The sequence below is a fragment of the Euprymna scolopes genome, chromosome 46 (genome assembly GCF_053919585.1).
Source record: "Euprymna scolopes isolate OS-2025 chromosome 46, ASM5391958v1, whole genome shotgun sequence".
In the NCBI taxonomy this organism is placed as follows: Eukaryota; Metazoa; Mollusca; class Cephalopoda; order Sepiida; family Sepiolidae; genus Euprymna; species Euprymna scolopes.
The window spans coordinates 14,814,850-14,833,663 of NC_136527.1; the positions used below are offsets into that span (position 1 = coordinate 14,814,850).

At 34.5% G+C, this 18,814-nt stretch overlaps 1 protein-coding gene across 1 annotated transcript in view; it reads left to right on the plus strand.

Annotated features, from left to right (window-relative positions):
• Positions 1–18,814, plus strand: part of LOC145270750 (HEAT repeat-containing protein 6-like) — a 138,828-nt gene that overhangs the window by 21,783 nt on the left and 98,231 nt on the right. Inside the window, exons 6-8 of the mRNA XM_080126350.1 lie at positions 137–232; positions 13,841–14,290; positions 16,823–16,945. Coding sequence (XP_079982476.1) covers positions 137–232; positions 13,841–14,290; positions 16,823–16,945 — 669 coding nt within the window. The remainder of the gene's footprint in view (positions 1–136; positions 233–13,840; positions 14,291–16,822; positions 16,946–18,814) is intronic.

Below are 18,814 nucleotides of genomic sequence, written 5' to 3' on the forward strand. Positions count from 1 at the left end.
ATAAACTTGTTGAGTGAAAGTTTAGAAAAGTTTTTAAAACAAAAAGCGCTCCTCCCTCCCTATGTTAAGAATGGCTTTTGAGATGATAATTTTCTTTATTGTTTTGTTTTTTTATTTCTTTTAATTTTCTTTCCAGATTCTTTGTCATACATTACGTGGTTTGCATAATGTTGTCGTGGCCACACGCTTTGTACCCACAGACAACCTTGGTCCTTTGCTCTCCGGTGTTTGGGTAAGAACATTTTTTTTTTTTCTGTTGTGTAATGTGATCATTTACCATTTTTTTTTTTTTGTTATTTTTTAAAGCTGGGTTGCTTGATAAAACCTCTCCACACCCGAGCAATGCTGGATACCCCTGCTAGTCTATTATGTAAATCTCAAATGTCAATTCGATTTGTGTGCGTTTATATGTTCGCTAAAAACTTTCATCAGCCGCATCGGACCGGGTCGAAACCGGTACCATCTTAAAAAGCGATGTCTTGGACAAAAAATATGTGAAAATTAGAAAAAAAGATAAATTCTGTGGTGGTCAATTGGACCATTTCTCTTTTTTGTGTCAAAATTTTTGCAAATCACACATGCAGAGCAAAGTATGTATAAAAACATTATTTTGAAGGGTCGTGACATAATAAGTCATCGTGGTCCAGTAGGCAAAAGCGTTTGCCAGTAACATCCCCCCCTCCCCTTCACGTTTCAGGTTCGAACCTGCTTAGGCGGTTTAATATTTTTTTTTTTGCGGCTTCATGGGCACTCACTGTTATTTTGATTGAAATAAAAAAATTTTTTTATTGATTTATTTTTTCTTTGGAGGGGGGGGTTCAAGTGCATGGGCTGCCGAAATACCTGGTGAGGAAGTTGTTACCTACTTGTTTCATTCTTTGTATAGCAGCTGTGTCCAAACCGAACTTCATATCCACCCGGGCAATGCAGGGTGTCCATGCTAGTAAACAATAATACAATAAGCACATCCCCTTTAGATCAAGGGGTTGATATGACATCTGTTACGTCTGCTTGACGAGTCTTTTCTTTGAGTTTTTGGTGTCATTAGTGCAGGGTTTTCATCATCATTAATTCTCTCCTGAGAATTAATTATCTGTGTTGGAATTGAAAGCTATATGAAATAAGCGAATAACGCATGTTTTTATAAAAAATATTAGCAGGGAGATCCGACATTGCAGAAGATTAGATGAGGATGAATGAATATTCTACACTACAAAGAAAAACAAAAAAAAAAACAAACAAACAATGTTTCATGAAAAACGAAACATTTCCAATTAAACAATTACGGATATATGTTCTCTTTGACTTTCTTTACTTTTTTTCATAATTCTTTCCGGAAGTTTAATTTTTTAAATTTTTTTCATGCTTCGGCCATAGTTTGATATAATGTTCTCCCTCTAAATTTGGAGAGCAGGTGCGTGAAATAAAATGGCGTCTCCAATTTCGGCAATAAAGTGTAGAAGCATTATATTTTTATATTTTTTTTTTTATAAATTTTATTAAAGTTTTTGTTAATATATTTTTTCAAACATTTAAGTTTTGTTTTTTTTTTGTTTTTTTAAATATAGTTATCTTTTTTTGTTTGTTTGTTTATTTAAACCTTCGTAATCTATTACGATCTTTTTTTTATCAATTATTATTTTTTTTATTTCTTAATAGCATATCTTTTTATCAAATTAAAAAACAAATTTAATCGTATAACTGTTTAGGCACTTGTACAGTTTAATCAAGACATCAAAAAATGAAAATAGCGAAAAAAGGTTATATTGCATGTATCCGTTATGGAAGATTAGATGAGGATGAATGAATATTCTACACTTTCAAAATTTTTATTGTCATCAAAATAGGTGAAATCGCCATTTTTAATCAAATCGATTGATTGCCTGCTTCACATGTCTCACCACAGTAACTTAGTTCACAATACATTGTAGTCTACATTGCACTGTAGAGAACCTACTGTTTATTTTTTATATATAATTGCTGTAATTAAAGTTTAAAATGCAAAGATACTGTTGATTTTATATGCTGGGCACTTATGCTTGTGTGGTGATAAAACTTGTCAAATGCACTTGTGATGTTAGACTCTGCATGACTACCCAACGGAAGTGGGAAAGAGAACCCTGTCTGCTCGATCCAACGGGAGAGCAGCGAAAATAGACAAAGTTTTAGCCTGGCAGGTCAGAGTGCTGCTCAGGCAATTAAGAGGTGAGAGAGTAGACTATCCCAGTCTCGAGAGGTGAGACCGAAACGAAGAAAAAGCAAGAAAAAAAACAACAAAAAGCAGGTCACAACTGCCAACTAGTGGTGCCGGTCCCGAAATTCCAGACTCCCAGAGAAAGGGATCGGTTTTCGGGTCCGAGCTCCCACAAATGTGGAGTCGGTCCTTGAGGTCCTGACTCCCCAAAAGAGGGGATCTGGTCCTTGCTAACGAAGGTTAGTAAGTGAACACCTTAACCTAGCCCAAGAGCCCGGTGGTGGATCCCTTCCAAATGAGCAAAAGTTTTGTGTCTGAGAACAGATACTACACTTTGATCTTAGCCAAAAGTATCCCTGTAACTTATGTCCCAGACAGTAGCCCCCTACATCAAAGTGACACTGTACCTTGTTTGGGGTGAAAATGTAATAAAAAAAAATTTAAAAAAGAACTTCAAACTTGTGGAATGCATTACCACAAGGTTACTTCCCAGCAAACTACAACATGTTTCTTTAAATCTAACGTCAACAAAATCTTGTCACAAACCGTCTCCATTCCATTCATCATTTTTATATTCCTCTCATAATATTCTTCATCATTCAACTGACAATCCATTTCATTAACATATTCACAGCTATAGCTCTATGCAATTTATTGTCACTGCCAAGCTGTTTTTCTGCAATTTCCGAAAAATAAAGTCAACAAATAAGACGGGTTTGTATTACTGTACACATAGATTCGAAAAAGTTGTCAAAAAACAAATATATAACAAATAAATGTGATCAAAGGCAAGATAAGTTACTTTTCTACCAAACTGGATATATTTTTTGTGTTTTTATTCAATTTAACATGTTTATTCAGCTCGAAAAACATACAGTGTTTACCGATGTATTGGAAAATTCAAAATGGCGCCCGACTCTCTCTTTAACATGGTAAGTTTAGGAAAAGGTGTTATAAATAATAAACTAGACAACATACTATTAAAAAAACACAGAATATATATCAATTTATGTCACGGTAACATATATTGAGCGAATTTCTCACAGTATTTTGTCTAGTTTATTATTTATAACACCTTTTCCTGAACTTACTGTGTTAAAGAGAGAGTCGGGCGCCATTTTGAATTTTCCAATACATCGGTAAACACTGTATGTTTTTCTAGCTGAATAAACATGTTATATTGAATAAAAATACGAAAAATATATCCAGTTAGGTAGAAAAGTAACTTATCTTGCCTTTGATAACATTTATTTGTTATATATTTGTTTTTTGACAACTTTTTCGAATCTATGTGTACAGTAAAACAAACCCAATAAGACATATGAATATAATATAAAAAGCCACTATTGTAATTTATTAGAATTGACAAAAACAATCAGCAGAAACCATTGTTTTTTATCTGAAAACTCTATTTAGCAACTACAAAATCTTGTTCCAATAAACGCTAAGTCAACATATAATGTATATGAATATAATATGGATATATATATATATATATATATATATATATATATATATATATATATAATTATTTATTTTGAGATGCCAGTTCAAGTTAAATTAGCAATACACATGAAAAAATTTAAATGGCTTAAAATATTTCAATATTGGTATATATAGAAAGAGCTTGATGAGCTAAGAAAGAATCTTTTTAAATTTTTAAAATCCAATTAAAATCAAGGAAGTTATGACTATTTTTTATGCCCTGCATGTTTGGATATTTTCCCCTCTTTAAGACCATATGCGTTTTGTCACATTTTTTGCACTAGTTTTTAAGTAAAACTGTCATATCTTTGTTAAAACACAAGACTAAGCAATGAAATTTACCATATAAGTGTATTTTTGTGCAAGAAATCTGAATATGCTACTGAAAATCTCCAGAAATGGTTTCCAAATAATCTGCAGTAAATGCACATAAATATGCTGCGATTGCTTAAAAATGCCATGTATTCATTAAAAGAAAAGAAGTTAGAGAACTCAAAGTTTAGTTGTAATGCATTTTATGTGCCAAAAACTGAAATCGAAATCTAGAATTGTTTAAAAATGAATATATTGCAATATTTCTTTGGTATTATTGTAGATTAATACCTTCTGTTACCCCTCCCCATCTGACCACCTCTCCAAAATACGTGATTCTACCTTTATAGACAAGCGCATGTGAACAACTTGAAAAACTTTAATAAAAGAATAAACAAAAATTATTTTAGAATTTAATGTAAAATGATTTCCCATTTTGAATCATTCGAGCATTTTAGGGCAGTTACCCCTTCCCCTTTTTTCCTATGATAGATAAATTCTGGGTGTTTTTTTTTTTGTTTGTTTGTTTGTTTTCTAAAAGATGATTATGCGTGGTTTTAAGAGGGTCTTTGTGCAATTATGAGAAGGTAGGGAGGTTGCCACTCTGACTTTGGGTTAATGATAGAGCTAAGGAAAATTATGTGTGAACATCCTGAAGACTTGATAGAAACAAAACAAAAACAATTTTAGAATTTAGAGTGGGGGTTGGTTTCACATAAATGTAAAATAATTCACCATTTCAAGATGATCCTAGCATTTTAGGACAGTTGACCAATTTATTTGGGGTGGGGGGGATTAATCATGTGCACTTTTCTTTAAATGTTTTTTATGCTTTTTTTTTTACGTTTATATGAGCTCACAGATGAAGTTTGTTTAGTGGGGAGCTTTGCCACTTGTACTTAGCGTTATTGTTAAGGCTAAAGGTTTTAGGAGGAGGAGGCTTGCCACTCGTACCTAGGATTAGAAATAGAATTAAGCGAGTTTTTTTTTAAGAGGGTGTTTGATACCCATTGTGAAACTTTACAAGAATTATGACAAACAGACAAAAATAAATGTTATTTAAAAAAGTGACGTCCCTCTAACAGAAAACCTGATGCTTGGAAAAATATCAAGTATTTAAATTCTATTTAAATATAAAAAAAGAAACAAGTTTTTGCTAAAGCTGACAAATTGTTAAAAATTTTGAATTAATGTTATTTTGATTTTTAATTACATTTCATGTCTTTTCCTACCGTTATTATTTTTTAACTGAGCATCTCCTACAAATATTTAAATATTGATTTTTTTAATTTAATTTTATTTTTTTTAATAATCGGGTAGATTAGTTTCCATTCGATAATAATTCACTGAAAACATTTTTTAAGGGACGAAAATTAGAAGTGTGTTACCGTTCGTACACGTGAACCAAAACAATGATAGTTCACATCTTCGCTTGTTAAAATATTTTAAAATTTACTACTACCCAATTTTTAAAAATATTTTTATGGTTGATAACAAAATAGCTCTAACTAAACATGTAAGAATTTTTATTTATAACCAGATTTTCAATTAAAAAAAAAATCAATTTGGAATAAAAATAAACAACAAAAACAAACGTCTGTTTACGCCATGTTATTGCTGCTGCTGCTGCTGAGTGCTACTATCACTACTACTACTACAGAAGTCTTGATTCAAATTCATAACGATTTTTTCGGATATTATGTTTTTAAATTGCTACGTACCACTAAAGAAAACACTGTCCAATCATCTTTTTTACGAATAAACATAGTAAAAAGATTGTTTTATTTAATAGTGAATGTCCGAAGAAATTTTTTTCAAAATTTTCAATACTCATCATTTTGAAATCTTTTTTTTAACACAACAAAAAAAACGAGTGGTGAAATGAATTTCGGACACTCGAAATTATTAAAAATGACATCTAATTTCCAAATTTCATTAAAAAATTCTTCACAGTAAATAAACGTAGATCATTTTGAAATCTTTTTTTTTAACACAACAAAAAAAACGAGTGGTCAAATGAATTTCGGACACTCGAAATTATTAAAAAATGACATTTCATTAAAAAAATTCTCTACAAAAACACGGTACGAATGTTTAGAAATCGGGGGTGGGGGTCGTTACAAAATCTCACCGAAAATGTCGTTTTATGATGTTCACATTTTTATCACTTTATTTGCTTAAAACTCTTTAAATATATAATGTATGTTATTATTTATTAATTTGTTTGAAAGTATATTCATTTCTGAACAAAACTGTGATATTTTGAAAACTGAAAGTGCTTAAATGGTTGATTCCCTCACTCGAACTAGAAGACTACTCACACCTGAGAGTATTCTTACCTCCTCACGGCCACAGTTCGTCTATGCATGGAGTATTGTTGCCATATCTCGGCTGGTGCATCTACCACTAGCTTCTTCTTCTTCTTGGATATGTTCCAAAAAGTTTTCAATCTAATAGGTCCCACTTTGTCAACTGACCCATCGCCGCAATGTTTTATCTCTCTGACTTAAATTTAAGCAGAAACCCTTTGAAATCTGTGATTATCCAAAGCGTTTTAACGGCCATGTGTATTAAAGACAGTTACGATATGTGCCAAGCGCGCATTGACTATTAGAAAGAGAATTTCGTTACTACAAGTTTACTCGTAGCGGGCAAGGCTAAGTAAATGCCAGAGTTTGAGAATACTTGTAGTTGGCAGCGAATGTGTTAACCCTTATCCTCGATTTGCTTTTAGCTTTGATTCTAAATCCTTTCATAATGTTCTTCATCTTTTAACTAACACTCATTTCCTTTAATGCATCTAAAACGAAAGCATCAATTGAAATGGATGGCTCTCGTGTAGGAGAAGCCCCATGTTTTGACAAGCTTCTGGGCTTGACCTTCACTCCTGATCTGAAATGGAACACGTACATCAAGTCTGTTGCCAAGGTCGCTGGAACGATGGTGGGATCCTTCTACGGCTCCAGAAGATATCTCACTGCTGATGCAGTTCTCTATCTTTATAAAAGCCAAGTACATTCAAGGATGGAGTACTGCTGCCACATCTGGGCAGGAGCTGCTAAAAACAGCCTATCCTGCCTTGACAAAGTACAAAATAGACTTTGTGGCTTAGTGGGGGATGCCGTTTTCTCTTCCCTGCAACCTCTCTCCCACAGAAGAGACATTGCAAGCCTATCTTTGTTTTATCGTTATTTCCATGACAGGTGCTTGTCTGAACTCCAATCTCTGGTCCCCCTTCGCCAATCTTTTACAAAAAACCCCCGTCTAGCTGAATCCACTGTCAAAAACTTTCCCCACTCTTTATCTATGCCTAAATCAAAACGTAGATTCCATGAACAAAGCTTCTTTCTTAGAACTGCACGCCTGTGGAACTCTGTTCCGTCTGCCTTCTTCCCACCTGACTACACCCTGGATGTCTTCAAGTCCAACGTAAACAAATTCCTGATGCACCGCCCCCTTAAGTAGACACTCTAAAATATTCACACTAACGTAATGTACTTACAATAACCCTTATCCATAAGTGGCTTCCGGGCCTTGATAAGTGGTGACCACCTTGTAAAAAAAAAAAAATTTCATCTTGTCTTAATCTTTTTCCTTGAGTGGCTTTTCATTATAACCTTTGAGGGTCTTGGGTTCCAAGTGAAATCGACAAAAAATTCATGAAGCCAAAACTGACCAAACCTAAAACCTTTCTTTCCTTGTCTGCTTGCTAGAATTTCATTGGCTGAGATTTCTATTATCTGTCAGCAAATGTCTGTTAAACTTTGTCTTCTACATAAAATAAATAAATACGGAGCTACTCAAGGAAAAGAAAACGTGTGACCTTTTTAGATAATTCTCAATGTTTCGTCTCCATTTTCACGTGACTTTCTCAGGAGAATGATAAGGATGATTGAGAAAAATAAATATACCAAAGATTATATTTTTATTTTTTGAATAATTTAAATAAGTATTCGTTCCGAGAAATTCTCATAGATGGATTCGTTTTCTTAAGAGGTTTTGGCATATCCCAGCGATTTCCATTGTCTGTCAGAAAATACTCGTGAAACTTCGGCTTTAGCTTGGTAACTTTTCTTCATAACCAACATATACCTGACCCTAACCAAAACCAAAGGTTCATCTATATATATAAAAGCCAAACGTCTGTGTGTATGTATGTATGTTTGTTTGTAACGCTAAAACTTTTGAAAGACGGAACCAAACTTGACAAATTTGGTATCATATCGAAGCCCCATCACCCGGATGACAAATATCGAAATTTCACGTCAAACGGACCACTAGCAGTTGGTCAACTGATCAGTTATCTTCGAGGGGGGCCCCCAAAAAACCTGTCATTATCTATATATATATAAAAGACAAATGTTTGTTTGTAACGCTAAAACTTGAGATGAAAGATTCCTCTCCCCTAAGAATAAAACATATGTTCAATATCTGCTTTTGTTTTTTCATTGTTTATACGGTCCCGAGCAACGCCGGGTAGCCCTGCTAGTCTATAAATATAAAAGCGAAAATGTATGTATGTGTGTGTTCGCTTTTTCTGTATGTCTGATCGGCCAGTTCACAACTTTTTAAAACTTTTTATATCAAATATAAATCGTAATATCTCAGAGTTAACAACGAAGCTCGCCTGTCTATTTAATTTGCTCGATTTTGGGAAGATAAATATTCAACATTTGTCGCTCGTCGCATGTTTTTTTCCTATAACATCTTGGGGGGAAAAAAAGCGTTCAGCAGTAAATGAAATACTATCCCGTAGTCAAACTTGACCTCATTAAGTCATTAAAACGCGCACCTGCCAAATCCAAATAATTAAATAAATTCAAACGTGTTTCCGTTAGCATCTCGCGGTGGCCCGATGGTTAAAACCGTCGCACTCTTTTTTTTTTCACACTTTAATTTACAACTTTGCCTCAACGGTTCGGGTTCGATCCTCATACTTACCTACCAAAACATTTTTTTTTTTATTTTACCCCCCCCCTTCCCCGGAGTTTTCACACATACCTCCAAACACCCAGGCAATGCTGAGTACCCCTCGCTAGTCTATATATATAAAAGCGAAAATGTGTGTTTGTATGTCTCGCAAAAACTTTCCACACTGGTCACGGATTTTAAAGCTCGATCCTTCGCCCGACAAATATTGAAAAATTGGCCAAAAACGTTAATTTTTTTCACCCTGAAATCATCAGTTTTCTACAGGGGGGGGGTTCGCAAAAACGGTCCTCTCATGACAAGTTCGCTTCTACGCATGTGCAAATAACATCAAAACCTGATTTAGTTTAAAGATTTTAAAAATTGACCTAATTTCATCCACGTCGTCTTAGCTCAGTTGCTTAGAGCGCGGCCTCATTATCTAAACGTTTTGGGTTTGAATCGTGGCGTGAGATGTCTTCTTTTTTTTTTTTTTTCGATTTTTAAAATTTTAATATTGAAACAGTGTTATTTAAGCCATTTTTCACATGTTTTTTTTTTGCGGGGGGGTTATTTTTCAGATTTTTTAACGTTCGTTTTTCTGTTTCGCGTTTTCTTTTTTTGTTTTTCCGATTTTTACATTTAACATCGTTCGTTTGCCTTACATTAGTTTTTTTTATTCTTATGTTTTGATTAACATCCCCCACCCCCGTCCGAGCACACACACCTCCAAACACTCGGGCAACGCCGGGTACCCCCCGCTAGTCTATAATATAAATCTCACCTGTCTGTTTAAATGTATGTATGTATGTTTGTTTGTATGTCTTGCAAACACTTTCGACAGAGGCGACAAATTTTCATGAGCTTGGTATCGTTTTGAAGCTCGACCCTTTGGACGACAAATATCGAAAAATTGGCCAAAACATTAATTTCTTCACCCTCAACTGGGCACTTTTCTACAGGGAGGGGTAGCAAAAAATCGTTCCTTCATGACAATTTAGTCTACACACATGCACAAAAAAACGTTCTTTCTTGAATTAGTTTAAATATAAAAAAAAAAGACCTAATTTCGCTCATGCGATCATAGATCAGTCGTTATATGGTGACAGCATCGTTATCTTAAGATTGCACTTTGGAGCCGAGATTGTTATATAGGTGTTTTCATCATTATTATTATTATTATTCTTGTTGTTGTTATTGTTCGTTGTTATTATTGTTCATTGTTAGGAAGTCTTATTAAAAGTGAGTCTTAGAGAGTCTTATTAAGAGAGATGTTGCGTTCTGTGTTCGTGTTATGAAGAGATTCATATCTATAAAATGTTCATACTTAGAAGTGTAATAGAAGCTCTTAGAGTGAGGAGACAGCGTTGAGACAGTCTTAGTGTTCACATTGTAGATATGAGATGTAGAGACATTGTGTATGTGAAGACATTTAAAAACACAGGATATATAAGACATATAATGACAATTTCACTTTACCTTTTGGTAGAATTACAACACAAAGACGACGTTTATAAAAACACATGATGGGTTTATTTCCATGGACCGGTCGGTGGTTTTCTTAGTCAGGAATTCAAAGTTTTACATTCTATGTTTCAAAGGTGACCGTCTCGCTTCCAGACGTTCGACTCCCATCTCTCGATTCCAGACTCTCGTCCTCGGCTCTCTCTCAGACTCCCTCTGCTTAACTCTAAAGTTTTTAACTATATAGAGAACTTCCCATTTTCCATGACGTCATACACATGTTAAAACGTGTCTTCTTTCACGTGTTCTGGAAATGCGTGTCCAAAACTTTTTCCTTTGTTTACAAAAGGAATTTTAACCTATATTCCCAGTAACCTATATTTCCAATATGTTAAAAACATGTTTATTAAATTATCCTATAGTTGCATTCCTTCAATTCAATTTCATAACAGAATTGACAAATGCACATTCCTTTTCTTAAAATTATTTTATCTCTAAGCTAAACAATGGTTTGTTTTACATTCCATTTTCTAATTCTCTCTCGTAATCTATTTCTAAACCTAATTTACGAGGTTCGAATTTCGTCTATTCTATTTCATTTTTACATTTAACTAAATCTCTCTGTTTTTACTTACATGAAAAAGGGGACAGACCCTTTTTACCATGTAACAAGATGTCAGATATATATTTTTTTTAATTTTTAAAGTTTTAATATTGAAACATGGTTATTTATGCCATTTTTTACATTTGCTGTTTTTTTTGTTTTTTTTTTCAGATTTTTTTTTTTAAGAAGTTTTAAAATCGTTCATTTTGCATCATGTTTGTTTTTTTTTGTTTTTTTTTCCATCATGTTCGCGTTTTCTTTTTTTGTTTTTCAGATTTTAAGAAATTTTAACACCGTTTTTTTTTTTTCCCCCCTCGATTTTTTTTTGTAATAAGTTTTAACATTGTTTTTTTTTTTTAATATTTAAACTTACTTAACTTATTCTTTTGTTTTGATTTAGCCCCTCCCCAAACACACACACCTCTAAACACCCCGGGTAACGCCGGTTACCCCTGCTAGACTTTTTAATATTATGAAATTAGAAATTATAGACAGAATTTAGTTTGGATTATTCAGTTAAGAATCGATATTGTGAGAGCAAATCCAATGTAAACAAGTTCTTGTTGAGCCGTCCCCTTAAATAATCCAAATTATACCAAATTTACACAATTAACGATTGCTAAACTACCACCTTAGATTCATTAACACTTATCCTCGAGTGGCCTTCGGGCCTTGATAAGTGGTGACTCCCAAGTAAAAAAAAGTGTAGTACCTGTTCTGACACTATATTTCATCTTTTCTGCCCATGGTTCGTAAAGGAGAAATCTTTCTAGACTGAGGTCATTTCTATTTTTGTTCCAATCTAGTGCCCCTGTTTTGAGGAACTGAATTTTTCTCCACACGGGAAACTGATCTTATGCCTAACTCTGCTCTCGTGGGGAGGCAAGTAAATAAGGTCTATGAGAAAATTACAGAAAGTGCAGTATCTGTTCAATTTTCGATTCACAGAAGAACTCCTTTATGAATTAAAAAAAAAAAATAATAATGATGGTCATCATTTATCAAGGCTAAAAGCAACATGAGGATAGGATTTTAAAGTTAAATTTAATCTTTTGTTCATTAAATTGTGAGGTAAAAGTACAGAATGATTAACCCCCCCCCCCGTGTTAAACTACCACCTTACATTCATTAACACTCATCCTCGAGTGGCCTATATATATACATATATTTTTTTGATTTTTAAAGTTTTAATATTGAAACAGTGTTATTTATTTTTCATTCATTTTTAAAAAATTTTTGATTTTTCCATCATGTTTCGCTGTTTTTTTTTTTCTGATTTAAAAAAAAAAATTTTAATATCGCTTTTTCTTTCTTTTGCATCACTTTCGTTGTTTTTTTTTAAATAATATTTAAACGGGGTTATTACGTTCACTTATTCTATATTTTCCATTTTGTTTTGATTTACCCCCACCCCCCTACCACACCCGGGCAACTCCGGGTACCCCCACTAGTCTATTATATAAATCTCACTTGTTTGTTTGTGTGAATGTGTGTTTGTGTGTATGTACATGTGCGCTGGGGTGGAGAGGGCTCCCGTAAGCCGTGGTGAAGGCAACCTTTCTAGCAGAAGCAAATCTCTAATTTAAAAAACCATAAAGCGGGAGACCAGTACCTGTATTAAGCTGGTCTGCAGTTTAACTTGTTGCTGGCTATCTTGCTCTTGCTTGTTGCTGGATCTCAACATTTTGAACCGAGAGAAGAGACTTAGCTGTCGTACAAAGCTAAGACTCTGTAACATCATCTGTGTATAGATACTCCCGCACGCATTTGTCTATTAAAATGGTCCTGTGGCGATGGAAGTAATTTTTGGGCTCGTGTCTGAGGGAGTGGCACTCGTCTGACAAGACGTTGCAATCATCATGTATATATGTCTGCCAAAAGCTTTCAACACATATGATGGATCCTGACAAAATTGGTATTGTTACGAACCTCCGTCTCCCAGATGGCAAATATCCAAAAATTGGCCGAAATTATTAATTCCTTCACCCTCAACTGGGCGGGTTTTTACAAGGGGGGGTCGGTTTTTGTGTCAACGTTTTCGCAAGTCATCGCCTCTTTTGGATTGACTAGCCTTAATTTGAATGCTTGCAACTTCTGGTTTCACAATGGATGCATCAGCTAAGATGTTAGGTTTTTTTTTTTTCACCTTTTTTTCCTTCACGTTACAGGTTCGAGTCTGCCACTTTTTTTTTCTTTCAAAACTTCTCTCTACCTGTTGTTTTGATTCCCCCACCCTCAATCTCTCCACACCCAGGCAACGCTGGGGACTCCGCTACTACCACTTTTTTTTTTGTACACTTCTCTCCCCTCACCCACCCACCTATCCACACCCGATCAATGTCGGGTACTCCCGCTAGTCTATTATATAAATCTCACCTGTCTGTTTAAATGTATGTATGTATGTCTGCCTTTTTTTTCAACACCTCTCTCCACCTTACTGTTGTTTTGAAAAACTATTAAAAAAAATAAGTTTCATTTTACAGATAATAGAATATATTTATTTATTGTATAGGAAAAATATAAGTCAAACGGATTAATAAATATATATATTTATTAAATTAATATTTTTTCTAAATCAATGTAATATAAACGTAAATATGAAAATCCGATAGCAAAAAATAAGCGTTAATTCTATTAATCATTTTGGTTCTGTTGAGCATCCGTAGAGTTGACATAGAAAATAATACACACACCAAATGATGACGTCACTGGTATTGTGTAAAACATTGTACACATAGTACTGGAGGTACGTACAGTATTTGACCCCCCCCTCCGGGTTTCTTACTACACCACCTCTCCACACCCGGGCAACGCTGGGTATCCCCGCTAGTATACCATCAACCAGAGATAACACAATTCTTGTATCTTTTCAGGCCTATGTGTTCCACGGACTTCCGAACTACCCGCTAACTGGTCCCGTGAGCCTGTACCCTATACCAATGAACCAGTACAATTTGTCGCAAGCCACGTCCCCTTCTACGAAAGGTGATGGGGACATGGGAGGAAAACCGCAACACCATCAGCAGAAAAAAAGGAAGAAAAAAGTGTTGACACGGAAGACGGAGAACAAGTATGGAGATGTTGATGCTGATGATGATGATCTGCTTGTAAAGAAAGATGAGAGTGCGAAGCTGGATGACGACCCTTTGCTTTGCAACCTTATCAATAGCGATACGGAGAGTGGACGTGCTCGCAAATTTCATCCGAGCAGTTCAGAATCAGAGTTGTCTGACGGTGAAGGATCTCATCTGTCTGGGAAGCAAAGGTCTGCGTATACCAAAGTGCGGCAGGCGGCATTAGGTTGCCTTTATGCCATTATCAAGGTGGGCTTTCCAGTTGATGTCATTTTTATATCTTTTTTTTTAATCTTTTTTTTTTTTTATTAAAAACAAAAATTAAGACAAATCTGTATGATGTGATGTGATTCCAGAACGTGATAAAACGAAAATATCATATTCCAAAAATGACATAAATTAAGTAGTTTTCTATATATATAAAAGCGAAAATGTATGTTCGCTTTTTGTGTATGTCCAAGAAAGGCTTTTTTAAGAGAAGCCGTCAGTCGGTTCACAACTTCTTAAAACTTTTTATATCACATATAAATTGTAATATCTCAGAGTTAACAATGGAGATCGCCTGTCTATTTAATTTGCTCGATTTCAGGAAGATAAATATTCAACATTTGTCGCTCGCTGCATGTGCGTTAGTTTTTTTCCTATAACATCTTGGGAAAATAAAAATAAAAAAAGCATTCCCGCAGTAAATTAAAATACTATTCCGCAGTCAAACTTGACCTCATTAAGTCATTAAAACGTGCACCTGCCAAATCCAAGTAATTAAATAAATTCAAACGTGTCTTCGTTAGCATCTCGCGGTGGCCCAATGGTTAAAACCATCATACTCTTTTTTTCACACTTTAATTTACAACTTTGCCTCAACAGTTCGGGTTCGATCCTCATACTTACCTACCAAAACATTTTTTTTGTTTTACCTAAATCTAGTATGTATGAATTGTTATTGAGTTATCTCCCTTTGTTTTGGAGGATTTTCTTTCAAAATGGCGGATGAAACAGTCATCTTTTTATACCATAATGTGCCGCGATGTTGCATAGACAACAGTCCTGCAGTGAAAAAGAGAGAGGAGCAGTAGAAGGTAGCAGGACTGGTGACGTCACATGGAGATAGCAACAGAGCAGTAAGACAGCGAGAGAGCAGAATGGGAAAAATGTGACGGCAGGAACAGCATGAGCAGAGAGCAGACGACAATGTATTCCCACTAGTCAGTAACAGCTCTGTAAAGATTTGTTATATCGATTGGAAGGTACGGGGCAGGAAATGAGTGTCTCTAAAAAAAAAATTTTTTTAAAATGAGTTCAAAATATTTCATTTATTTATTTGGCACTTCGATGGGGTCGACAGATGAGGGGAAGAACGAAATAAGAACGCCTTCTATAATGTCACTTTTTGAATACTCATAAAATTTGATTTTCTTATTTAAATCTATTGAATGAATTATTGTTGAGTTATTGCCCTTTGTTTTTTGAGATTTTTTTTTCAAGATGGCTGATGAGACAGTCACTTTTTGAATACTCATAAAATTTGATTTTCTTATTTAAATCTATTAAATATGAATTATTGTTGAGTTATTGCCCTTTGTTTTTTGAGATTTTTTTTTTCAAAATAGCAGATGAGACGGTCACTTTTTGAATATTCATACATACATACATACATACATACACACATTTTCGCTTTTATATATATATAAACTAGCGAGGGGTACCCGGCGTTGCCCGGGCGTTTTTCGGTGTGTGTGAAAAAAAAACAGGTGCCCATGAAAAAAAAACGAAGCTTTTACGACGCGCAGTTGGAAAATAGTAAAGTGTGAAAAAGAAACAGGTGCGCGTTTTTGATTGACGTGACGGCGATTTTGTGCGGGACAGTTTTTAATGAGGTCAATTGTTTGTTTTCAATAACCCGCTCCCCCGTCTGAAGTCGACATTGAACAAACTGGCTCTGGGCCTGTTATTAGAGTCGAGTTTCGCTTTTGTTTATACCGAAAACCGAATGTAACGCATGCCGATGCGGGAAATGTGGAATAATTAAGGTTTGAAAGTGAATAAAATCAAATAGACAGGCGAGCTCCGTGGTAACTTTGAGATATTACAATTTATAGATGATATAAAAAGTTTTAAGAAGTTGTAAAGCGAGCAAGTGCTTCTTTGAAAGAAGCCTTTTGCGGACATCGGGGAAAAGCGTACATACATACACACATACATTTTCTGCTTTTATATATATATATAGATGGGCGCCCCTGAAATAGATCAACCTTTTTTTTACAGGCACTGAATCATGAGTATAAAGTTTTGTCTTGTTTTTCTGATGTCTGGTTAGGGTTTGTGAAGGAGCATTTATGTGCTTGGCACTAAATTCTTCCAACTAATAAAAAACCACTTCCCACCCAGCCACGTACTACACAAAATCTTCAACAAAAACCTAGAACAAATAATCAAAAAACATAACAGAAAAATACTTAACAAAGATGAAAATACAAACAACACCAACAAGAACAAGTGCAACTGCAACAACAAATCGGAATGCCCACTTAATCAACAATGCCTACAAACAGAAGTAGTATATAAAGCCAAAATCGCACCTAAAGAAAACCCAAACGACAAAAAATATTATATTGGCCTGGCCGGCACCTCATTTAAGGATAGATTTAGAGTATATAAATGCTCCTTGCATATTTGCTCTACAACATGAATCATGAGTATAAAGTTTTGTCTTGTTTTTCTGACGTCTGCCAGATATATATATAGATATCATTACCACTTAATTAAATATTTCTTTTACAGTTCACGGATCGCAAGTTAATATTTGGTTATTGGATGTCGTTTGTTCCAGATCTACCTGTAATCGGAAACACACAACATGTCCGTTCGTTATTGACCATTATCATCAGGGATCCATCACCGAAGGTATGTTCATTGTATATCTCGGCTAAAATTAAGGGCGCTAATGGAGCAATAAAAGATGATTATGTAAGGGAGATAACCAAGCAAAAAATAACCATTTTTTGGTAATAGTGCATAAAAGGAGACCCTAACTTTCAAACACGCCGGAAGTTGGCACCCGCGTCTCTCAATTGAGGTATGGAAGCACAGAATCGATACAATCGTCAATAATATTTTATGTTTATTTTTTTACCCCTTTTTTATCAATTATTTTTTTTATTTTTTAAGCACATATCTATATATATATATATATATATTTTTTTTTTACATGGAGGTCACCCCTTATCAAGGCCCGGAAGCCACTCGGGGATAAGGGTTATTGCGTGTACAGTAATCAATGGGATAGTATTGTAGTAATCATTAGTATTGGGGGTTTTGATAGAGTGTCTTACTTAAAGGGGGCGGTTTGTCAGGAATTTGTTTATGTTGGACTTGAAGACATCAAAGTTGTAGTCAGGTGGGAAACAGGCAAACGGAAGAGAGTTCTACAGGCGTGCACTTCTAAGAAAGAAGCTTTGCTCATGGAATCTACGTTTGGATTTAGACACAGATAAAGATAGGGGAAAATTGGCGAGAGGGGAGCAGAGATTGGAGTTCAGACAAGCACTTGCCATGGAAATAACGATAAAACAAAGACAGGCTCGCAACGTCTCTTCTGTGGGAGAGAGGTTGCAGGGAAGAGAAAAGGACATCCCCCACTAAGCCACAGAGTCTATTTTGTACTCTGTGAAGGCAGGATAGGCTGTTTTTAGCAGCTCCAACACAGATGTGGCAGCAGTACTCCATCTTTGGACGTACCTGGCTTTTATACAGATAGAGAATTGCATCAGTAGTGAGATATCTTCTGGAGCAATAGAAGGATCCCACCATTTTCCCAGCGTCCTTGGCAACAGATTTGATGTACGTATTCCATTTCAGATCAGGAGTAAAAGTCAAACTCAGAAGCTTGTCAAAACATGGAGCCTCCCCAAGACGAGAGCCATCCATTTCAATTGATGCCAGATGGGGATCAGAGCATTGATGATGTAAAGATAGGAGCTTGGTTTTAGATGCATTAAGAGTAACCAGCCATGTCTTTCCCCCACTATATATATATATATATATAGAGAGAGAGAGAGAGAGAGATAGTAAAACTGGTAATTAGTAAAAACCTGAAGAGAGTGCTCAATACTATTGCAGAGCAAATATGTGTTTTATTTTTTTATTACTGTTTTATCTGTTTGGTTTATCTGTTTACTATCCAACAGCCTCGTCAGACCTTACAGAAAAGGGCCACTCGAAGATAAGGGTTTTCTGTAAGGTCTGACGATAATCGATAAAAAAGTTTATGTATTTTATATATTTTTATAAATTTAAAAAAATTTTTGTTAATTTATTTTTTCCAACATATTTACTTTTTTTCAAATATAGTTAGTTTTGTTTTGGCGTCTCCGATTTAAAAATAACTGTTTCGGCAATATCATTCCTACTTATTTTTTTGTTTGAATTTTTTTAACATGTGTGAAACATATTTTTTTAACATATGTGATACATATTTTTTTAACATATGTGATACATATTTTTTTAACATATGTGAAACATATTTTTTTAACATATGTGATACATATTTTTTTAACATATGTGAAACATATTTTTTTAACATATGTGAAACATATTTTTTTAACATATGTGATACATATTTTTTTAACATATGTGATACATATTTTTTTAACATATGTGAAACATATTTTTTTAACATATGTGATACATATTTTTTTAACATATGTGATACATATTTTTTTAACATATGTGAAACATATTTTTTTAACATATGTGATACATATTTTTTTAACA